The sequence below is a fragment of the Notothenia coriiceps genome, unplaced genomic scaffold (genome assembly GCF_000735185.1).
Source record: "Notothenia coriiceps isolate Sejong01 unplaced genomic scaffold, NC01 NC01_scaffold00031847, whole genome shotgun sequence".
Taxonomy (NCBI): Eukaryota; Metazoa; Chordata; class Actinopteri; order Perciformes; family Nototheniidae; genus Notothenia; species Notothenia coriiceps.
The window spans coordinates 285775-309604 of record NW_011364548.1 but is presented as its reverse complement, the minus strand read 5'-3'; the positions used below and the strand labels follow the sequence as shown (position 1 = coordinate 309604).

The 23830-nt window shown below is 42.1% G+C and overlaps 2 protein-coding genes across 2 annotated transcripts; one reads left to right on the top strand and one right to left on the bottom strand.

The window, feature by feature from the left end:
- Positions 1-732: 732 nt before the first annotated feature.
- tbcd (tubulin folding cofactor D) lies at positions 733-22369 on the bottom strand. Its single transcript, XM_010788343.1, has 31 exons — positions 22218-22369; positions 21845-21978; positions 21705-21765; positions 21497-21571; positions 21221-21315; positions 15707-15863; positions 12534-12591; positions 12384-12413; positions 11988-12073; positions 11247-11327; positions 11089-11162; positions 10832-10949; positions 10390-10450; positions 10283-10305; positions 10154-10185; positions 9985-10047; positions 9825-9892; positions 9547-9628; positions 9345-9463; positions 9164-9255; positions 8468-8608; positions 7430-7513; positions 6876-7034; positions 6605-6743; positions 3300-3421; positions 2509-2586; positions 2341-2427; positions 2161-2248; positions 1339-1448; positions 1158-1242; positions 733-908 (listed from the first exon to the last, which is right to left on the bottom strand). The coding sequence occupies exons 1-31, from the start codon at positions 22367-22369 to the stop codon at positions 891-893; spliced, it is 2772 nt and encodes a 923-aa protein (XP_010786645.1). The 3' UTR covers positions 733-890.
- Positions 16932-20728, top strand: znf750 (zinc finger protein 750). Its single transcript, XM_010788329.1, has 3 exons — positions 16932-17079; positions 18501-19786; positions 19901-20728. The coding sequence occupies exons 1-3, from the start codon at positions 17002-17004 to the stop codon at positions 20442-20444; spliced, it is 1908 nt and encodes a 635-aa protein (XP_010786631.1). The 5' UTR covers positions 16932-17001; the 3' UTR covers positions 20445-20728.
- Positions 22370-23830: the final 1461 nt, after the last annotated feature.

The following is a 23830-nucleotide window of genomic DNA, read 5'->3' as shown; positions in this document are numbered from 1 at the left end:
GCACAAATGTTTATTTTCACGCACTTTTTTTCTTAAATTGATTTTTGAGAAAAGTCTACCCAGATTCATGACAGGGTCTCAACATGCATAATTGAGAGCGTTTTATTCTAATGATGAATCCCATCGTCCTCGTTAATTAAAAAGCACAAGCCAGTTGAGCATTATGTAAACGCCCCGCCAGTGACAGGAAAATCTGAAGACCTTGACATCTGAAAACCCTTCAGGGCATACCGTAACACGATAGAATTTAAAGCATGTTGTAGAGCTACAGACGCGAAGGCCTCGGAGCACTTCGCCTCTCCTCTCTGTGAGGAGCAGATTTCCTCCATACCAGGGGAAGTGAGTTTGTGAAGGTTTGATAACAACCAACATTTAGTAACTATATTTTTGGTTTCTGATCGCTTAAGTGGTGTTGGTAACTCCTACGGGTTTAGCCTTCAGAACTAAATTAAAACATTTTAATCTGCTTTGGTTGTTTTTGACATGAAACATGACAGCACAGTATGTTAGTCTTTTCTCTCCGTTCCCTTATTAAGTCTTGTATATTAATAATAAAAAATGTCTCCATAGAACCAGAACTGGCACAGCAGGTGGTGTGTGGGACCCAGGGAGGCGCAGTTTGAAGTTGTTTGGATGAATGGTTTTTGAGAAAGCTGAATCATGAGCAGTCGGCTGGCTCTGAACGGGCCCATTTTGTAACTGCAATAGCGATAACAAAAAAAGGGAGATATCTGATGTTTTCCGTCCATTTATTGTCATGTACAACTAAAGACTGTGATTTATTACATGCATTGTGTTCTGGCAGATGGACTGACCAACTGTTACAGGGCAGCTTCAGAAGAGCAGAGCCCTTATTAGTTCTTACAGCACGGTGTCCTCCTACATGACGCTCAGCTGGGGACAGGGTTCTGGTGATGGAAGAGAGGGGTTAGAGTTAGAGTTGTGTTTGGCTGTTGCGCCACATGTATTGTTGACATTTATGTTTAGTGTTTCTTTTTTTCTATTATAACGCCTTGTGCAGAATGCTTTGGCAGTACTATGTTTAAAATGTGGTCATGCCAATACAGCCCCTTTGTATTGTATTGTTAACTCAGTCCAACAAGGTGAAAAACACAACATTGTAATTGTTTGTATCTGCATACAGAAATCCTAGTTACCTTGGTAATCTTCCTTGGCTGGGAGACTTTCAGCCAATCACAAAGCTGATTCCTGTGGGTTCGTACTGTTTCAAGGTCGCTCTCCCTGGAATAAACATCAAACACATCAATGTGTCCTATACATACCAAATGCATTTAACAACACAAGGATATTTATTAATCATCCAATGTGACCACTCACCAGTTAGCATCGCTGAGCAGAGTCATGACATCATCCAACACTTCTGGATCTATGACATCATCGTAGGTCAGCAGCATCTCGTACATCTGGCCGGCCGTCGTCTTTCTGATCTACACGTGACAGAGAGGATGTTATTTTTTATATTTTATTAGATGTGGTGACAAAAAGCAGAGTAAACAAACCAAACTAGTGCTGTATCTCAGTTTGGATAACTCCGTTAGCACACTTCCATGTGGTACACCATGTCTCAAATCGAACACATCTGGTGCAAAATGTAACAGTTTTTTCTCCAGTAAAGTCAAACTTGCAACATGAAGCCTTTGACAGCACTTGGCGACCATTGAAGTTAAGAAGTGTCCAGCGTTCTACACTCACCTTTTTAAGCGTCATGAATGCACCATGAAGGCACTCGCACTGTGCTGCATTTTTCAAATTTGTCAGAGTTAACACACCTGTTTACTCAAGATAGCGAGAGTTCATACGGAATAACAATAAATGAGACACGGTAAGCCATGCTGGTGGTTTTGTAGAGTTTTGTAAATGCCCAAAAATGATAATGCTAACAGTCTCATGTAAAGCAGTTATACTGTTTACCATGTTCACCATCTCCACAACATTAGCATTCGTACATTTGCTAATTAGTACTATACACAAATTAAAGCTAAAGGAACCAGTTGACAAATTAAAATCTGATGATGGTGCCCGGTGATCACTTAGGATGGGGGTTTATTTCGATTTTTTAAGAAAGAATATTTTAGATTTTTTTGCTCAATGACGCTAAAAAGAACCTCCTCCAGCTTTAAGGTTGTCTAGTGAACGTACCACGGGGAAGGGGTGGCAGAGCAGCATCAACAGCTGGGCCAGAACTCTCTTCCTCACCTCCCCTTGGAACTGGATCAAACCACAGAAGCTGGGAAACACAAAACAGCTTTGTCAAAACGGGGGGGGGGGTGACTTCTTCCTCAGTCGAGTAAATAATGTGTCACTGAGATGAAGACTTACACAGATATAGAAATGCGCAACTTGGCGATAACTTTGGACTTCTTGAATTCTTTGCAAAGATCCAAAATGTCCACACAGAACTGATGACTGTTGAAAAGAGACAGAACAGTTCAGCCCTCACATCACGTTCAAACAAACAGTACTAATGGAAGCTGTTGCATTACTCACTTCTCTTGAGTGGCGAAGATTTCAAAGCAGCTGTTAGCAAGCATCTGATTGAGCATCCCAAGGAAAGGAATAGACACCCTGCAAAAAGGAAAGGACATATCAGTTACTGAAGGCTAAAGACTGTTGTGAGAATATTAAACTATATCGCTGCGAGAATAAATATTGCAACACATCTGGCCAAAGGTCAAACATAATAAACCTAAAAGACACAAAACAATTGTATAAAAGTTAAGGCTGACACATTACTCCACAATCTAACACCCAGAGCTGATGTGACATCTTTAATAGCCTGCAGCACGTATACAGCGTAGGTTTGTGTAACTCACAGACAAAACAAGACCCTGAGCCTTCATTTTGGGATTGTTTTTGGACACAGCAGAACTTTAACGTTATTACCAGGTTTGTGTAAAAGTTGACATCTACAGACTACAGTAGGCTATTTAAGGCATTACGTTCCTCAGCAGCTACCAGCTGGTACTGGCAATACAAATGCCAACAGGGTGATCAAGAACCCAAAGTGAAAAGCCTGTTTGATAACAAATAGGACAATACGCTCTTTTTACTTGTATGATAGAAAACTATATTTCCAATAGACTGATTTGCAGCCATGAAGTAATTTCCTGTAAAGCGTAGGATCTATACAAAAAGTATAGACACGTTATGAAGAGATCTCTGTGGTGCCATTTCTCCCCTGACTGGAGCAGCCACAACGCTAACGGCCCGCATACATGTTCAATGTAGCCTGAAGTCCTGTAGCAAGGTGAAGAAGAAAAGGATGTTTGTTTGTTTACATGTCATTGCGGAGATTGTCTCTGAAGATGCTCAGCAGCGTGTCTCCAAACTGTGTCAGGGCAGCAATGTTCTCCTGGATCCCTCGCAGATATTCAAACAACGACTGGGAGGAAAAATGCACCTGGAGGGAAGCAGCGGTTCAATTAGAGCAGCCGGATGTTGAAACAGAGGACTGAAACACTGACTGGAGGTCAGTGCTAGCTATGTCTGGTAATCTAATTCCATGGTTTTTAAGGACATTTGAGAATTTCCCTCAACAATAACGCTGCAATGATTACGAAGTGTGTCCATGTTATTTAATACTAAGTCAGTCAGTTGTAGTATAACATTCTGATAGAAACATAAAACCAGTCTGTGATAGCACAAGTTCATTAGGCCTATGAGTGACTAACTGTGAACATGATAACATCCAGCTGCTCTGGTAATATGTCATCTCAATACTTGAAATAACCTTTAACCATACACACTATTTTCCATGTGAATGTAGATGGGGAAATCCTTTTGTTGTGCATGTTTGACACATAAACACTGTGATGGAATGATGTTTCTTAGTGTTGTGACTGTGACAGGTTCTGCTGTTTCACTTTGGCACGGCCTTATGATCTCTCTACACTGAGGCTGGCCTTGAAGGCAGTTCCTGGAAAGTCAGTGTACGCTCCGTCTCTCTGGCCTGTGTGAATATATGCCTGTGGTGTGAGAATGGTAATCTTGGCTCACGTATTGATGCAGTATTGGCTCAGTTTCCTGCATGCAACCCTGTACAAACAGATCAGTCTTCCCATCTCTGAGGATGTATCTGGGGCAGAGAGAGGCTGGAGGAGGTAAAGCAAGACGAGAGCCAGGTCGGGGGAGGGGGAATACTGTCTGCAGCAGCCTCCACTGGCAGAGGAGCTCAACTTCACTGCTGCTATTTTAGGCTTTAAACTTATTTGCTTTTAAAACATCCAAAAGTCCCTAATGTTAAAAATAACCCAATCAACTGAGTGATTGTTTTTACAAGGTTAGGTAACAATGCAGGGAGAACTTGACCAACCCTGATGTTGTGTTAGTGTTGAGCCTCCTGGGGGATGGGGTAAGGGGTCAGGAGTGGAAAATATCAGACACGCTTTTTAGCTGTTATTTAGCAATGGATTGCAAAGATTCAACTGTTGGAAACTTCTCGCATGCCAGGACCACGAGGGACCCGTCAGATCAATTTGTTCTGGATAAGTCTGATCATAGCCTCAAGCTAGGGGGGTTGCCAAAGCATCGCAAGCAGGGACAGGGTGGAGATAGGCCAGAGTAACAAAGCTGATATTTGTGATATTGTGAAATAATTGAGACTAAGGCATTCTACCGAGTAGGAGGAAGATAAGGGATTAGAGAGAAGAGGGTTGCGTAGTCCATTTAGCTTAGGAACCTTCCTAACGGAGTGAAATGACTCGGAAGTCCCTCAGTGGCAGCCATGATAAGAGCCGTTCGAATTCTCTAGATGAAAGGAAAGGAGGTTTCAAACTTCCTTTATAACCTCCTTTAGCTTAGGAACCACTGGACCTCCCTTACCGAAAGGAGAGGAGAAAATGCTGCCCCACAATGCCTTGCGGCCGCAGCATTTGCCGTCACACAACAGTCGGCCGTTCACGGAAACAACCGATTATGACCGAGAAATGATATCATGAAAGTTACGGTGCTTATTAAGCATTTTAAAACGTAGGTGGCGACTTGCCAAAGTGCTTTGTTTTGAACGTTCATCAGTATTATAATCAAAAACAGAAATATGAATGTTAGTTTTTACTGAAATTATCAAATAAAGTCAACATTTAACAGTCTTCACTGAGCTGTGTGGAGTTTGTTCAACTTTTCACTTTTAAAAGTAATGGTTGTAATGGTGATATACACAGTGATAGATGTTAAGGACTAACTTTTATAATAAATACATTTGTATCGATTTTAATATATTTTCATACAATCATACGTATTGGGATCATTTGTATTAATGTGGACCGGAGGGAGAGGGTGACGAGCATAAGTTTCACTTTCCTTTTTTATTTCAGTTCTGCAGGTCACCCTTGAAAAAGAGATCTTTTGATCTCAAGGGGCTTTCACCTGGTTAAATAAAGGCTACAAACAAACAAACAAACAATTTCAATTCCAACTTTGGTCATGAAGAATATGTTTCTCTGTTGTCCCCGTTCATAAAGCATAAAGCAACAGCATCAGAGCATGGTGCAGAGTCTCTAGATGAGTTTACAGTAGTCCCTCCTTCTTATTATACATCCATGTTGTAGTCCGCTGTATAGAAAACTGTAGTTTCCATAGTTTCCCCACAGCAGCAGACGCACATTCATGACGTCCGCTGGCGCATCATAAACACGTCGGATAGTGAAAGTGCAGTCGGATTCTCTAAAGCACCGCAGTCTCTTCTCCTAAATCCTTTTGAATTCTCCTATCAACTATCCCTTAACCCCGTGACGTTTCACTCAGAGGTAAAGGGATAGACGATAGGGTTAGAATTTAGGAGCTGATTTTTGGACTATCCGACCGCAACCGAGGATTGAGTAGACTTCTCTGGACTAATGGCTCCCCCTGTTGGCCCACACTGCTCCTCAATAACAACCTGACTTTGCAGACTGATGACTGACAGCAAGATTTACCACCAACCCAAATAGTCTGGCTCTATTGTGTAATAAATGTGTTATTTCTACAATGACATTTACATAATTGGCATCAATAAAGTGCTATCTTATCTTAATGCATTTCAATTCTGTACATACTTACATCCCAGCTGTCTAAATAGCAAAGTACACCGTGAAGTGTCTATTTCATTGAATTTTTAGAAGTTCTTCATTTCAAACCAGCAGTAAATGTTGAAACAACATCCTTTTTAAGAGCTGTGAAAAGAACAGATTAAGTTCTTTTTTCATCTTTATGTGAACTTCTTGTTTATAGCATGACATTTGAATATGTGTATGAAGTGAGAGGGACGTTTTCTAGAATACAAATAGGTATCAAACATCGATTGTCCTAATAGAGATGTGGGTCAACCATGCCAGAATACATTCAGTGCTCCTTATCATAGATTTTAAAGCTGCTGGAAAGATGGAAAACCATTGTTCACATTTTTCCTAATTTCGTGTTTTGGTGACGACTGTGGAGTCCTAAATCCCCCTCGGTGTTCAACTGGGATCAGATCTGATAAACGCAGAAGCAATAGCATATGATTCATACTTGTAGTATTCAGTAACCCTTGCGTCTGCTTTTGGATTTACTTAAAATGTTTCACCTGTCTGCACATCATACTGCTCTGATTTGTGAGGTGACCTACTGTGGACTCGGTGATTCCTCCCACTGACACGGTGAGGCCCAGCAAGGTGTGGTACTGATACTGGGGCAGTCCCAGCAGCTGGGTGATATACTGGAAGGCCTGGGATGGAGCACTCCAGTTCAGACTGGTTGTGGTCTCACTGAAAGACATATAAAAAGACAAAATATCACAAGTTGGTCAGACAAAAGTGCCACATCAAACAGTCCAGCATATACATTTGCTTCACTCCAGCTGTTATAGCTATGAATGCAGGGTGGGGGGGGGGACTCACAAAGGAAAGATGCGCAGCAGCTCCTCCTGGTGGGGGATGTGAGGCACTGCAGGCTCTTTGCTGTGGAGGAGGCACAGGAAGACGTTTCCAGCGTGGGCTCTGTAGCGGTCGATCTTCTCGGCCGCCTGCTGGGCCAGGCAGCACATCATTCTCTTCACCCTGCACAGAGAACAGTTAGCACCCTGTTAGCTAGGGTTCTGGTGTCAAATATTAAGATATGTCAACAAATGTACATACAGTAAGTAAATCACTCTTGTAGTTTGAATAAGCCAAAAGGCGACATTGGGTGTTAAAGAAAATGTGACGCAATGATTAAGTTCGATACTGTTCCTCTATTATAATAACTTGATCCAGGCTGAATTGACTCAGGCTGTAAGTATTGCGGCCACACCTTCAGATATCCAACACTTAAGATTACTCAGACCAATGGATAGGTTAGGGTTTACAACTTTTTACTTTCTTGTGAAACACAGTGTGAAATCCCTCTAGATATAAGTAAAAAAAGAAAGATGCAGGATTTTAGTGTTAATCAGGGTCTTCTGTTTTCTACTCACAGGTCTGGGAGGAGGATCTCTGGAGCGCTGATGGCCACCAGCAAGGTCACATCCATGATACTCGTCATCGCTGCCTCTCTCACCCTGGGAACATCACAGAGGGTCAAGACTTGGGTTTACCTTGCATACATTAACCCGGGTCATTAACAACCTCCGGAAGCTCCTTCAAAAGAATCCTTTGAAGCAAACGTATCAAATGAATCAGGATCAGAATCAAGTTTATTAGCAGGTCGAATACACATGCAAGGAATTTGCTTTGGTATCTGGTGGTGCGAACATAAACAATTAAGTATTAAGTAAAAAAAGAAGTATTTACAACTTATTTAAATGTAACTATACAAATAACCTTAAAAGCTAAACAACTAAAAACACTTAGTGCAAAAGGCAGTCAGAGAGTTGAGCATGAACAGTATTCAAAAAGAATAAAAGCACAAGATGTTCTTCACATGATGTGCGTTTATGCAATGAATGGATACAAAGTTTCACTAGTACAAATGAAGCACAGGCTAGAGCTTGCCATCCTCTGATGATTGTATCTCACTGGATCTGGCAGTGTTATAGTCAAATGAGCTGCAGGGCACAATTTGTTTAAGTGAAATGGTAATGCACATATTCAAGAGTCAAACCCTAAAAGCAGGTGCACAGAGGAGAGGAACGTGTCACAGTGTGGGTGTGAGCTTGACAACAAAAAGACAAAAAGTCCGGTACAAAACTGAAAACAAAGAGTCGAAATAATAGCATGTTAAAAAGAAGAAAAATAACTCGATTACTAAAGTAGACAGCGTACAGGAAGCCGCCTGGCCTATTGTGAAGACATGTGACAAGCTTGGTGACATTCCTGGCGAGTCGGTAAGCATGGCCTGGGGATACTAGTGACACAGGCACGCATGTCATGTCTTTGTGTTCCTAGGTTAACGGACAGAAAGACACCAGAGGCCTCAGGTGGGGGAGCATTTGTAAACCTCGAGGCGAATTGGAAGGCTGCGGGTTTATCTTTGAGCTTGTTTATTATGTGCGGTTACCAATAAGTGAACTTACCAAGCACCTACGTCCCCTCTGCTGTCTCTCGTGTAGTCAGTCATGCAGTGGAGCAGAACGCCATACACCTCTGGAACATTCTCCGAGCACAGGGCAGAGTCAGGGGAGCCGTGGGCACAAACACCCACCTTCAGACACACTCTGGTGGAGGTTGGAAAAGAAATGCATGTTCAAAATGACTACGAGAGGAGCTATAGTAACTGACGACCTGAGATAATAAGAACTTATTTTGAGGGAAAATGCAACAGTTGTAAGAAGACCACTGATCGGACACGTTCTTCAGGTCGTGCAGGTAAAGTCAGGAATGTTTATTTTAGCATCACTGCCTACACGACTCCGCAGATAAGCTAACAGAGGAGGCCTTCACACATCAGGCATGAGCGGTTGCGTAACAACTTAATCAAATAAGAATATATAAGAAAAAGAATAGAAGGAAGTAGTTCCTTATAGCGTGAAGCTTTAAAGCTCAAAGCAAACATTACAATGCTTTTCCTTTAATAATTCTCTTTATTCTATTTAAACTCAGTATGTCTGCACAGTTGCAGATAAAGGATACAGGATATAAGCATTCATTTATATAATTCAACTCCTGTTGTGGCTGCAAAGTAGTGATGTGAGATCCACCCGACCACAGTTTGAGCAGGTTTGGGTAGGATGTCTATATCTAAACATTTAAAACATATATTAGATACTCACTGAGATATTGCTTTGACTGCATCTCTCCGTGCCTCTGTAAATGTCTCCTCATTCTGGCTGACAGTGCACATCTGCAGCAGGCCTTCAAGGATCTAACGGACACATGGTACACTCTGGTTTTTAAACACCGATGCAGTGAGATGTAAATTGTCTAGAAATTGTACACATCCTCCACACACACCTGCTTCACTTTGCCATGGATCATAAACCTTGGCAGACAGCCGAGGGCGAGGGCCGATCCGCAACGAATGAGCATCTTCGGACTCTTCAGCCCCTCGACGTACTGAGACACCAGGACATCTACACACAACGCCATGCAGAGGTCACCTTGGTATTCAGATCTACAGGATAATTAGCTGAACTACATATGAATTTAAACTCACCCTGAATTTGTAAGTCCGCTTGGCCCGGCTCGGCCTGGTAGAACTCATCACACAGGGCGGACAAGGCCGATACCATGGAAACCTGCAGACAAAAGAGGATGAAGATCATGACTAGTAAACTACAAAAGGTGTTTCTGAATGAAAAGCAGCATGTTATATAATATTAGTGTCAGTCACTTTGTTTATGCATTCGTTTAACTAGTGTTTAATTTGCAGGTGAAAAGGAAATTTGGCACACTCCGTGACCCATGATGCGACACCCATTTTATAAATCTTACCACAGTGCTATCCTTCACACCAGGATGGAGGGTCTTTATGGTGTCGTCAATCAGCCACTGCCATCCAGCTGAAACACAACGTCACAACATTAGAGGCGTTAAGCTAAGAAGCTGAATGAAACACAGAAGATTCAAAGCACAATATCAAGAATGAACTCACTGATCACCGGGTCGTTCTTAAAAGGCATTTTGGAGAGGGACAGCTTTTCAATAAGAAAGCACACTGTGGAGAAGACAAACTGGTCACATCTGCTGTTCAATGAGAAAATAACAACCACTCATGAATATAATGAATTGCATTGTAAAGTACTTTCTGCTCTTAGACTTACCTGCTGGCCTCATTAGCTCTCCACCAAAACCCCTACAAAAAGAAAACATAATAATGATAGAAAGTCAAGAGTATTTTGATTTATTACCGTACTACTTGTGAAAAATCAAAACACTACCTCTCCACCTACCTGTACTGCTTTCTGTCATTCAGCTGAAAGTAAATAAACAAATCAACATCAGCAAAAGAGAACATTTGGATTACAGTTAATCGACTACACATGTTGTGCTCACTTACCTTCTGGTGGATGTTTTTTAAAGCGTCAACACATTCTGAAGAAATCATGTCCACCACAGCCCTGTAGGACAAACGCAGGAGGAAAGCATATGAGATTCATTCACGGACAAAACGACAATTAAAAAAACAGAATTAGAAAGGACCTAAGAATGCACCTTTTCATTTGTTTCCTATAGTAACTGCATGATCATTTCAGTTGACAGTGTTCTCATACAGTTCCATAATGTTCTCATTTCTAAATCAACATTAAAATGATACGCAACTTTTTGTGTGTGCATGCAGTTGCAGAAAGGTTTAACTGTATTATTACTTTTACTTCTTTCAATTTCACATCACACCAATTGCTAAAGAGAAGCTCTTCCTCTGAGCACATCACCATTGTTAAGGTTAAGGTTTAGAACAAATCAATTCAAAGTTTCATTGACTGGGTATGAACGTCTACCTGTTGGTCTGAAGGCCCAGTTTGTAGAGAGCGTGTGTAATCTCTGCACAGGCCAGGATGGCTCCATGGCGACCATGAAGGTCAATCCCCACTGCCATGGGCAACAGCTTTGGCAAAACTGTAACCAACAAAGAAGAAAGTGCATAAATCTACTCATGATCAAGAATTCTAGGTTTCTGGATATTCCCTGAAGGCATTCCACATAAGCCATTTTCTTTCTCCCTTGCATGTGAAACAGGTCAGGTGACATTGTTTACCTGTTGTTGCCATATAATCGGCAGCCTGAGGCGTCAGGTTGTGGAGCGCTTTAGTGGCGAGCTCTCGGATCACACTAGAAAACATGTGTACTAAAAAGTTAGTATACATATACCCTCCCTCTTATTCGTCATGTATGAAGACTGGGACCTGTTCTTACCTATCCCAGTGGTTGATCTTCATGGCTATCAAATGATCTATCATGGCCTCTGTGTACTCCGGGAAACTGGCTATGAAGACACTTGGAGCACAAAAAAGAAAGCTTGAGCTGCTTGTATGAACAGAAAATAAATACCAGTTTCAGACTTTCTCTCAAGTGTGTGTGTGTGGGGGGATCCATTTCAGCGAGTTCTACTTTTTTCCATACATCTTTATTCTGTTGTCCTTGTTTTGTTGAGTTCTATAGTCAGTCATATCCTGAGGCTAGCATCTTGAATGTTTGCTCAGCTGGTAGTGACACATTCCTAAAACGTATGTCTGTGTTTGTCGAGACGCACACATTTCTTTTCTTACATGGCTGATGGGTTTACTAAAAGGTTAAAAACGTTCATTAATTGAATTGGAACACATGTCCTTCTCAAGCGGTAAACTACAAATATATAGCAGCAACATAACGGCTATATTCTGGGAGAGATTTAAAATCAATACCAGATGTTCAGAGTTTTATTTAAGAACCACATTACACATTTTTAACCTTATGATTTTTTTATTAAGTTGAATCAGTTAAAAGCTGCATACTTCTGGGTACTTGACTACCTAGAATTCAGGATGGGACATTACCTGTCGTTCCAAGCATTTACCAAGTGCAGCTTCACTTGAGTATTGTGTGGCTAAGAGCCATGTGGCTGGAAAGGGCAAGGCCTAAAGATCTGCTACTGTGTAAAAGAACAGTTTTTCTTACGTGATGTTTAGATAGCAGTTGCTGATACTCCCAACAGCAAAGTAGTCTGCTGCAGTCAAGATGTCAATACCATGAGGAAACGTCCCCTGTTGATACAAAGGCAAGCAACACACAGCGTTGTGCATTGTGTCAGACTTACCATTACTGAGCAGATACATATGAGATGGATACAATTCTGATTTAGTGTGATGATGAGTTATGGCTCAATGACTGTTGGCAAATCACTTGTTTGCTGGTGCCTTGTAGCTGCACTTGGAGGCAATTTCTTTGTTTTTAATAAGCTTTGAAATCAAGGCAAGTTTGAGCAAGAAATAGATGATTGGCAGCAAATATACGACAAATCACAGTAATTTTATTACTCATCATACACAAGTAGTCAAGGCTGCGGTGACAAACCTGTCTGCCGACATTCTCCTGGAAGGCAGCCTGGGACAAAATGAGACAAATGAACTTCTGTCATGTTACTGAAAAACTTCAGAACAAATATTTGGAGGGTGTTGTCCTGAAAATCTTCAGTATTTGTATGGTGTTGACCGGAGGACTTACAGAGGCAGCTCTGCGGCAGTTGACATTCCGGTCGAACACAGCAGTGATCAGCAGAGCGCTGCAGAGAGAAACACAGAGAGTGGGTTGGAAAGGAGACATTCACTGAGCAAAGAAGTCAACATAACATTTCTCACTGAATGCAATAAAGAGAGGATTAGACAAGGATTACACAATAATATGGTTTAGACATGATACTGTACAATTTGAAAAAAGCAAGTATCAGTGCTTCCACTAGCTTTGTAAGTGAAAGTTTAAAACTTGTTTTCTGATATTTAAAGGTTTCAATATATCATTTTCTCATTCTGTTATTATAGTTTCAGTAAAGTACTTATCATGGTTGTTGGAGAAACAAAGAAGGGAAGAAGGTGTATCACATTTTGCAGCTTTAAAAACATATTTACACAACAAAGGTTTTTTAAACCTACATAGTAAGGTTTCACTCACATTCTGACATTTACCAGTCTTTTAATGGAACTTGTGCACACTCGAGCACACCTATGGACATTTCAGTGCCGACATGTTTGTGCAAAATAATAGTTTATTGCTTTTTTACATTGATGTAATAAAGGATTTAAAAATGTATATTATTTTATAATTTGTAATAATTCCTTATAGTTTTCCAAAAAAGCATTACGGTCTTTTAAAACCATACCTCGGAGAGCGAGCCCCTCCACTTTGGAACTACACACTCTCAAAAGTCTGGGCATCCTTATCTTAACTTTTCTTCATCATTCCTGGTGTGCACACAGCCCGGCCGTCGCATGCCCTTTTATAGTTAGGATGTCTCTCAAGAACAATTTCAGAAAATAATTACATTTGGAAGACATGGGTAAATGAAGCCCATTGTCTTCGTCTTTGAAACATTTATTTGACTGAGATCCTAACCTTGTATACCTTTGTTTTATTAGTATCTTAGTAACATCTGAATAGAGTCTTTAACTCAGATTAAAGTAAGTTCTAAATCTGGATCACATCAGCACCACCACACTGATTTGAAATGAGGTGCACAGGTTCCTGGAACAGTATGTAGATTCAGCCACAACATGAATAACAATGACTTTCTTGCAATGCTGGAAGTTATGCCTGATTATGATTGATACCTCAATAACCCTCACACTGCCTCTACAAGTCTCAAGGGTGTGTGTGAATATCAGTTGTTAGAGGGAGGCTTTGCCAACTGATACATCATACAGTGACAGCCTCAGACTCACTGCTGTTGGCCCTGTTTGCTCTCTTCCCAGGTTCCTTCCCTCACAGAGCAACAGTCAGGCCTGGAGCGTTACTAACTGCCCTGCTATGGCTTTCCTAATTGCCCCAGCCCTGAGGGCTTCGAAACAAAAACAGCGCTCTCTTGATAATACAGGAAAGGATATGATGAATTATAAGTATGGCTACTACAATTAAGATATACAGTTGATTTGAACTGTGAAACAAATACAAAGGTTTGTGCGTGTGCCCCGAAGTCACACAATCTAAAAAGTGTGTTTTCTGATAATGTCATCAAGCTGTGATGAACAGAGCAGGAACCAGCTTGTCTGAGCTCTGCTGCCAAACGGCGACCGAAACCTACAGCAGCAGGCGAAACCTGGCAATCCTGTAGGCTAAGGAAAGGGAGGGTGTTGTCACGACTGCTGATGATATTGGTAGTCGCAGGGGTTCAAACTGACACTGCAGAGCTGGTCTGCACAGTCAGAGGCCGCAGGTTCATACATGCAGACTGAGAGAAGAGAGATCAAGGAGGACGCAAACCGTTACTGTTGACTAAGACTGAGCGTACGTCACTGGATGATGTTGCACCTTAGTTTCTATACACTCTTTTATAATTTACTAATTATTGCTTTAGTCAGCATTTCTTATGCACAAATTCTGGGAAAATAAGTTGTTAGATATTTTTCCTTATAGCATAGACCAAAATATGTTTAAATGTGTTTTTTGACCCTGATAAAAAACTAAAATGACTGAGTCAGATCTCAGACAAGACTGGCAATCGAACCTGTCTGTCTCATGTCTGAAAAAAGCAACCTGGTCACTTTTACGCAATAGTCTTGCAGCTATCTAATATCATGAATAAGTGGCTGAATGTGCAAATAGGGCAATACTGTACTGTTTACTCCAAAGCTCACTTCCCATTTTATGCAACTGTGTTTTTTCTAACACATTTTTAAAACAATGTAATCATGCAGTCACCACACTTACTGTAGACTAAAAAACACTCCCTTCTAAACTTAAACAATATTGTCTTTACCCCTGACTTAGTTCAAATCTTACTTTCACAACATGGAGACCTTGGATTTAGTCCAGTATTGGGGCTCTATGAAATCATTTGGTATATTATTACAGAGCCAGACAGGGAGAAAGGGAACAAAAGAACAGCTGACACTGAGCCACAGGGTGATCAACGGTAGGGTTTGGCAGCAGTAACAGTTTTGTAGAAAGAGAAAATGTAAACAAGGAAATGTAAGCATCTCAAAATGAATGTCATTGTAGAAAGCCTTTTCTATTAATTACATTCAGATAATTGTGTTAACCACTTCACTTCCTTGTGAAAATAAGCCTAATTCAATATGCAGGCCTGAAAGTAGCACACCCATATATCTGCTGGTTGTGTGGGGACATGTATGATTGATGTGCCACTGAAAACTGGTTTAATGAAGCAGTAAGTAACTGCTCAGAGGCAAACTATGCAGCTTCTTGGCAATTCAAAATGACAAGTTAATTTTAAATCAAGTGCAACCTATTGAAATCTCGATGACTTTCAAAAAGTTTCTCTCGCTCCTGTTGATTTTAGCGGTTTTTAATACAGATTAGGAACACATTCACAGTATGTACATGTTGATGTGTTTCCCCTGATAGTAGGCTTAATGTAAAAAGCTCTTTGTGGGCTGCAACTCCCAGTTATGGGATCATTTGCATGTACAAATACCTGTACCTGTGTTATGCTAATGTGAATAATGCTCTAAAAATATAAGTGACAAAACATACATAAGGAGGAAATGTGTTTGCACTATAAACCAACAGCAGCAGCAATGAATGAAATCAGTATTAATATTCATTTCAGCCACATCACACGTTTCACCTTCATGTCACGAAAAGGGTGAACTTGACGGATATAAATATGTCATTGGTGTGGTTTTATACCTGTGAAGTTTTCATAGCAAGGAGAGGGAGGTTACCTTGAAATCTGAGTCACATAAGGCTCGAGCTCCTTGGGTTCATAAGCCCGGGCGAAGGACCAGCACACGTAGCAGGCAGCGTCTCGCACATTGGAACCCACGCTGCACGCTCCTCGCTTTTCCTCGTAGGTCAGGGATTTGACAATGAGTGGCACAACTGCAAGTAGACAACAGAAACAGAAACGTGGTTTGAATTTAAGAATAAAAAATACAAATGTCAAAAACCTATTACATATACTGTTTGCAATCTTTGTGGTGAGTTCATGTCACAATTTAAACATCATTGATTAATCCAAATCATTGGACTGAAACCAGTAACAACAAGCTGCATTATAGATGATGTGTGTTCAATTTATTTACTAAAGATGAAGTATTTTTTTTCTCCTGATGATACAGCCAGTACTGGCACTTTGCATATTTATAACCTATTTGGTGTGATTTATGCTAAGTAGGAAGTGTGGTTCCTGAAGTGAGATGGGCCACTTGAAGCTGATACCCATACCCATACCCATACCCATACCCATACCCATACCCATACCCATTCCCATCCCACTTCCTGGTTAGCTTCTGAGGGAGCCTGATTGGAGCAGCAGGCAGTCCAGTCCTCCAATCACAGAGATTCAATTCTGGCGGACAGGTTATAAAAACTTGGCCATCTTTTTAGCCATTGGTGTTACTATTTCAATTGTGAAGCATGGCACCCGGTTCCTATTAGTGTTCAGCCCGATACATCTCAACCCATGTAGGATTTGTGTTCAACTGGTTTTATGTTTGTTCCCTTTCCACATGAACACATTTTAGCTTGAGCAAAGAATGGAGTGAAAGTCTGAAATAACAGGTGTCAATTATAATCAGTGGTATATATAATAAGTGGTTAGTAATAAAGTCATCTCAGTTAAGTTTTAGATGTGTAACACTTCTTTGAACACTGCTCTAATTGACCAAGTTCAGCTAAATGTTATCTACATGTGTCGAGCATAACACGTTATTGACAGAAATGATGCCTGTGTGGTCATTTCCACAAAAGACAGAGATAAGGCACTTAAGAGGTCGAAGGAGTGAGAGCCCCCGCCCCACCCCATCATGTAAATCATCGCTCGAGGCTGGAGTAATATCTGGTACATCGGTGTTGCCTGAGGGCCCTGCTGTTGGAGCTGAAGCCCCGCCCACTGGTGAGACAACATCTTAGAGAGAGAAACTCACCACACAACTAACATGAACAAGAACAGCACACACATGCTTCATCACACACATACTCTGAACTTTTAGCACATATAGGAGAGACATCCTGACTAATGCTGGCTGCGGACGGTGGAGCGGCTCTCTGCAGGCTGAACACTCAGGAGACGACACCGTTGCCACAACCAGAGCAGGTAATTTGAGTTTATTTAAATTCTCCCTTAATTAAAAAGGAAGCTGCATTGAGTTACATTCGTAGCAGTCGGCCAAAGCCTTTTTGGTTCTGTGTTATAGGACATGTCTATTTAGAAAAAGTACTATTGACTAGTATGTAGTTTGTAATATTAAGGGAAGCTATAAGCTACGTATGCACCTGTTACCTATTGATTTCAATGAGCTCTAACTTGAACTGTAATGACTGATGAAGAGGAAATGCTTAAAGTACCTGGCCTCTGCAGACCTCTCAATAAGTTAAATATACTTTGGAAGATGAATTAGTTGGATTAACTACTTTTTAAAATTAAAAACAGATTCTCAGTGAAAAAAGAAAATCATCATCTGAGCTCAAAACAACCAATAAAATATGTTTATGAAAGAATAATAAAAGGTTCCTGGCTTAATATTTTCAAAGTGAGAATCATACGCTGTTAAAAATGGATTTTCAAATGAATTGAGTTCTTAAGAAAGGAGTGGCTTTGCATGCTACAACAGTTGGACAGAAACTTGAGTGACAACTTCTTGCGACAGCGCATGACAAGCAGGTTCCTCGACGCGGCACCCAGCAACACTTAACTCACAGCTTTAGGTGATGTTTCATTGAAGGCGAGCCTGCAGTGTTTCAGATCCAGTTTACTTCACTGTTATTTCCTTGAAAAGGCTTGCTACAATTGTTAAAGAAAAACTCATTCTCATGCATCTACAGCGCTAGTGAGCTCATGCAAGGATGATTTGGGAATCGAGTGCATCCCGCAGGTGTAGTCATGGGAAGCAGGTGGCTTGTGGTTCCCACGCCGACAGCAAAGAGTATATTTGGGTTGATAGAGGAATCAAGTCTTGGCATGCCCTTGAGGTCTGCGTTAGTAAGCACCAGGTCTGCCCAACACCTGCCTGCCTGGTGCTTTAGCAGCTCTAACAATACAGGACGAATGAGTGATATCAAAACAAATAGTGAGGTGAACAGGCAGGTAGGTGTCAGTAAGCCGCCGTCAATGAACCAAAACCATACTGCAAAAAAGGTCGGTATACTTTTGCACACAGTGGACGAGTTTTCATATTTAATTATTTATCATGGGGGTCCAGTGCACTGTGAAGTAATAGTTGTAGAAATACATTAGCCTGAGGGTGCAGTGTTTTGTGCAGATAGAGATTTGTGTTGGCGCAAGCAGTTAAGGAAACAGAGAGAAAAACGCTCCAAAGAGATAAACTCCCCGCCTGAACCAGTCAAACGACTCCTACAGCCGGATGGCACTCAGCTCAGTGAGAATCTGCTACAAAAGCTGCAATGATTCATGAGATTCTTTTCAGACTCCCTAGCAGCTTATGTGACTAGAGGAACCTTTAAAAACCTGAACTTCTACTAATTTCTTCACTGTAATGCGTTTATTTTTCCTATCAGATAACAGCCGTTAGAATAAAGATGGAGACTGCTCAGGAACGGAAGCCAAAAAGGCCCCACTACATTCCCCGACCGCTAGGCAAGCCTTACAAGTACCAGTGTTTCCAGTGTCCCTTCACCTGCAACGAAAAGTCCCATCTCTTCAACCACATGAAATACAACTTGTGTAAAAACTCCATCTCCCTGATGTCGCAGAAAAATGGACAGACAGCCCGACAGGTCAAGGCTGTAGTAAAGGGAGTCCCGGCCAAATCTAAGGACTGCCCAAGCCCCGTGCCAGCAGCTGAGAACAATAGTCCTGAGAAACAGGAGCATGAGAAAAAGGCTGAGAACACAGACACAGAAGAAGTAGAGGTTGGGTGTGACAGTGCGGTCAATAAGGAAAACCAGAGTGGGACAATATCAAATACAGAAACAAACGGAGGGAACAAGGAGAGCGCTGAGGGCATGTCTTTGCCACGCCCTTCTGCCTTCTCCCCCGTCACACCCAAAAGTGACGGAGCAGAAGCCTTCGAGTCGTCTGTGCCACAGTCAGAGGACTCACAAGCTGCTGCTCCCACTTTCAGCCACCCAGGCTTCCCGTGGGGTACGCTTTCACCCTCCATTCCACTAAAACCATTCCCCCCTCCCATGGTTCCTGAATACTCTCCTTATCTCCTTCATGACCGGCCCCTGTATCCTCCATACTACCTCCCAGCTAACCACCCTGCGAGTGAGCCACATTCTTCTTCTTTCCAGCCAGAGTTGATCAATCCCCAAAGGCCTGTGGTTCCACAACCTATTGCCCCACATTACACTTCTCTCTTTCCCTCGTACCTAAACAGATACTGCCTCCCTATTCACCCGGGCCCCCCTCTGCATTATACTCTGTACAGACCCCATGAGCTCTCCATGCAGATAAGGGAATCAAGATATCGTCCTTTGGATCTGTATGGCCCGGCCCCAGGGCCTAAGGATTATGATTTATACATGCATTCACAGCACAGTACCAACATCCTCAACACATCTACAGAAGAGGGGAGCAGCCACAGGCAAAGGGGAGACAAGGAAACAAGGCTGAGTCCTAAAGAGGGCTGTTCAGCCTTGGGGTCCCCCGACAGGCCTTGTCACGCACACAACATCCAGAGAGACGCAGAGGCCCCACATTACACCAACAAGGGAGACTCACAGACAACAACCCGACTAGGACCAACAGCTACAGCCGTGCAACCCTTCAACTGTGACCAACGGCACGAACAGTCTGCAGAAAGCTTACTGCCGTTGAAACACCTTCATGTGGATGGAGGGTATGTACACATCTGTCTTTCTTTGTGTGATTGGGCAACAGTTTATTGTTCTTTAAATGTGGTAATGTATGGTAGTCAGTCCTTTCATTCTTTATTTTCTCTGGTCTCTTTCAGATTAGCTGAGAGCAGCAGATATTCCTCTACACCGCACCAAGATGACGAGGACAACAGAGAAGACCTGGCCCCCCTCAACCTCTCAACGAGGAACCAGGACAAAGAGCCTACAGACCACAGATTGAGGTGGTCAGACAATCAGACACTAAAGGGGGAAGAGTTACCTCTGAACCTCAGCCTACGAGCTTCTTATAGCAGTCCTGTTCCCATCTCTGCCCCGAGCACTTCTGAAGATCTTCAGCAGAGGCCAGACACTGAGCTGGACGAAGAACCATGTGACCAGAGGCAGACTGCAGCACTGGCACTGTGTCAACTAGCCATTGCTAGCTCTGTTGCCTCCTCATCCAAATTCAGCACTACAGAAAGGCCCTCAGAGGACTCAGACAGCTCTTGCTCTCCAAAGAAAAGCAAACACATAACTAAGGCTAAAACAACAAGCAAGAAAAGAGCAAACAGCAGCCAGGCTGAGAGCAAGTGCCATAAAGCCACCAAGAGGGCAAAAGCATCAGGGCGGGCTCTCAGGAGGAGGCCTCGCTGCTGCTGAACTCTGACTCTTATCATATTTGGTCACTTTCGCCACAACAAGCATCAACTGACAAAGATCAAATGATTGAACATGTATAAAATGTATATTGCAGTGCCACAAGTTCAACATTAAAATTAAATGTAAAGATTATTTGCATATATTGTATATATAAAACTAAACTTTTATAACGGCTGTTTATATTTAAACCTGGACATTCTTTGCAATGTTGACAATGTGACAATGAAATGTGGGGATGTACTGTAAAGGTGAATATGTTGAATAAATAAAGAAGTCATATTTTATGGTGTCGTCATTAAATGAAAACAGACTGCAAGAAAAATCCTTCATTTGAATAAAGTGCTTAATCGAATAACAAGAGTAAAAACATTTCTTTATCAAAACAATATATTTAACTTGGTAGTTTCATCAACATAACTATGTGGTGGACTGAGCTCTGATGCGTGTGAGTGTTTTTTCTAGTAAGCTTACCCAAACTTGAATCACTACTATGCAGACACCACTGAAATCTTTCGCCTAAAAGTATCAAACTAATAATAATTTAATGTAGCCTACTTTCTATCTGAAATTCGGCAGCAATATTGTAAATTCATTTTAAGTTTCAAACAGAATAAAAATATATTTTATATTAATCATTCAGATGTTTATAAAGATTCTGAATGTCGATGTTATACTACTCTGAAGCTTCCAACTTTTCCGTGCAGCACTACCAGCGCACAACAGTCCTGTAAGAGTATCTTAGGATAACAGTGTCCGTGTTAGATGTTGTCACATACCATCAGTAAGCCTGGAAGGCAGCAGCAGGCCTCTCCTGCCGAGCTCTGCCAGTGCCAGGCAGCCTCCATGCCAAGCATTGTCCGTTTCCTGGAAACTGGAAACACACAACACAACATTACAAACTCAAAGTATAAAATGTATTAGTTCAAGGAGCATGAAAATGTGTCCCTATGTGACAGGTACTGTACTTTGAGAAAAAATAAATAAACATAAAGAAATGATGGATGGCATAGTGTGACTGATGGAGAGCCAATGTGCCCCCAGCAGGAGCCTACCTGAAGCAGTCCAGCACTGATCCAACCACCTCATCTGCCAGCTCCTTGGGAAGCCTCCCAGTCACCCTCCCAATTCTGAAGGAGTGAATAAAAAGGATAATTATTGCAACGCTGAAACTCTTTTGCACGGAGATGTTTTTTAATACAAACAAAAAGTAAAACTAAAAGCAAGGACAACTTTTAATTCAAAGATGGAACAGATTGTTACCCCTTTGCTGCCGACCAGCGCACAATTGTTTCCTTATCTTTCAGTCCCACCAGCAGATACTCTGTAAAGAGAAATATGATTCAGATTGGATTTCCTGTGCAGAGGCAGTGTAATAAAACACTTTGGAGCCTGAAACTGACCAATAACCGTCTCCACTTCCTCAGGAATATCATAGTCTTCCTCCAGTTCTTGTATCTCCACTTCAGGAGTGGCAGCAGTGGCAGATTGGGAGGCGGACAGGTTTGCTGCGAGGGAGCGGTTGCCTCTCTGGTACCTGAAGAAAACATGGATATAAACCTTCTTTAAAAAGGTACTTAACTTGGTGCTACAAAAGACCCATAATTGGATTGTTTTGTGATTAACAATATTATTTCAATTGCTGTTATGCATGCTTAAGGTTTAACAAGATATTCTGTGCACATACATATTGGAATTCTGTATCGATGTGTTGGACAGATAAAGATTGTGAAGTTTCCACAATGTTGGATATAATTAGGTGTTCTTCTGACTGACCTCCAAGCAGCCAGACGTGGCTTCAGGAAGGTGAGGCCGAGCCTCTGGGTGAGTTTGACGCCCTGCTTCCGCAGCTTGGCCTGGCTGCTCTCTGAAAGATGTTTCTTCTCCAGACACTGCATTATTATAGGAGCTGAAACCAATAAAGACATCAAAAGTGTCAACACTTTTATAAGAAATACATTGATTAATATACTAAGGAATACATTATATATATATGTACATGTGGGGGAAACTTCTGTGTAGCAATGCAGTGGGAGTCACCGACTCAGGAATGAGACACGGGAAAAGCAGGAGCTTTGATGTCAAACACTGATGGTTTATTTAGGAGCTTCAGCCGGAGAATTCACAAAACAAGTCCAAGAGCCAGAGGTTCTGACTCCACGGTAGAGTTGCCACGTCAAATCTGAAGAACTCTACCCCAGACCCATGTATTTAGCTAGTTCAGAGAGAATAATCAACATGCTGCATAACAAGATAGAATCATAACACCTCTATCAGCTGACGCCAACAGGCAGGAACAGCGAGACAGAACACTGAGAGCACAGCAGCCAAGGTTACAGGTGCGTGTGCTCAGTCAGGACACTTTGAACTGATAAACTGGGTCAAAGTTATGGACCTTGGAAAATATTTACCCAACAGTACATACATTTGATATTTTTAAAAAGGTATCCCGCTCGCCAACCCTCCCGATCTTCGCGGGAGACTCCCGATTTCATTGCCCTCTCCCGGTTTCCTCCCGGGGTCATATTTCTCCCGCATTTCTCCCGATTTCTGACAAAATCAGATTTACTCAGGACTGTTTCCACTCGGACTTTAATACAGCTACACCATTGTTTGGTTTCCATGGTAACGCGTCTCTTAAGTAGCACGCGCAACTGAAAGTCTGAGAGGGTGAGGCAGATAGTCACAGAAAACAGAACAAGAATCGACTCCTCAATCTGCTCACTCCTTTCCTGTAAAATACAGGTCCAGCCCACACATATGCTCCATCAAGAGGATGGTGCTACAGGCCGCAAGGCATTGCACTTAGAACTACACCCCCCCCCCCATTTTGCATTTTCAAATACTCCCGATTTCTGAGGTCTCAACGTTGGCAAGTATGCACCCTAGTCATCCCAAACAATGGCACAAGTGTGCAGTGCACTCATAAAACGGGCAGACAACAGCAGGTCTACAGAAACTACCGGTATGCTTATCCTACTTTAGTTACTGTCGCGCCCCTCTTACTTCGGGAGAAGTGCCCCCGGACCACGCCTGAGCCTTTAATTAATTTTGTAGTGTGATTCTTCATTCCACTGTCGGATCTAGACTGAGGTCATAACTTGTCAAACTTTTGTCAAAACTCTCTGTCAAACCTTTGTCACAAACTTTTCAAACTTCCAATATAACGGGATCACAGTTTTTAATAATGCCTGAAACACTGCGTCGACCAACATCCACTGCCCGCCGTTGACATCCCCATGACGGCCACTGCATGTTCCTGTAAGGCATCTGGCAGAGTAGCGTCAGCCGCCTCCTGAGCTACGACCCGAGTCCTCCAACCCTAGAGTCCTCTGTGCAGAAGAGGTGTCGGCGCGCTCGGAGACGCAGTCTGCAGTGAGGGGAAGAGT

What these genes read in the sequence shown, in the direction of transcription:
- tbcd (XM_010788343.1), bottom strand. Translation starts at nt 22,369, where the DNA reads ATGTCTTTATTGGTTTCAGCTCCTATAATAATGCAGTGTCTGGAGAAG. An exon ending in GCCTTCCAGGCTTACTGATG is followed by an intron (nt 15,864 to 21,220) that starts GTATGTGACAAC and finishes GTCTACTTGCAG; the next exon opens with TTGTGCCACTCATTGTCAAA. An exon ending in TAAAAAACATCCACCAGAAG is followed by an intron (nt 10,306 to 10,389) that starts GTAAGTGAGCAC and finishes ATTTACTTTCAG; the next exon opens with CTGAATGACAGAAAGCAGTA.
- znf750 (XM_010788329.1), top strand. Translation starts at nt 17,002, where the DNA reads ATGCTGGCTGCGGACGGTGGAGCGGCTCTCTGCAGGCTGAACACTCAG. An exon ending in CGTTGCCACAACCAGAGCAG is followed by an intron (nt 17,080 to 18,500) that starts GTAATTTGAGTT and finishes TTTTCCTATCAG; the next exon opens with ATAACAGCCGTTAGAATAAA. An exon ending in CACCTTCATGTGGATGGAGG is followed by an intron (nt 19,787 to 19,900) that starts GTATGTACACAT and finishes GGTCTCTTTCAG; the next exon opens with ATTAGCTGAGAGCAGCAGAT.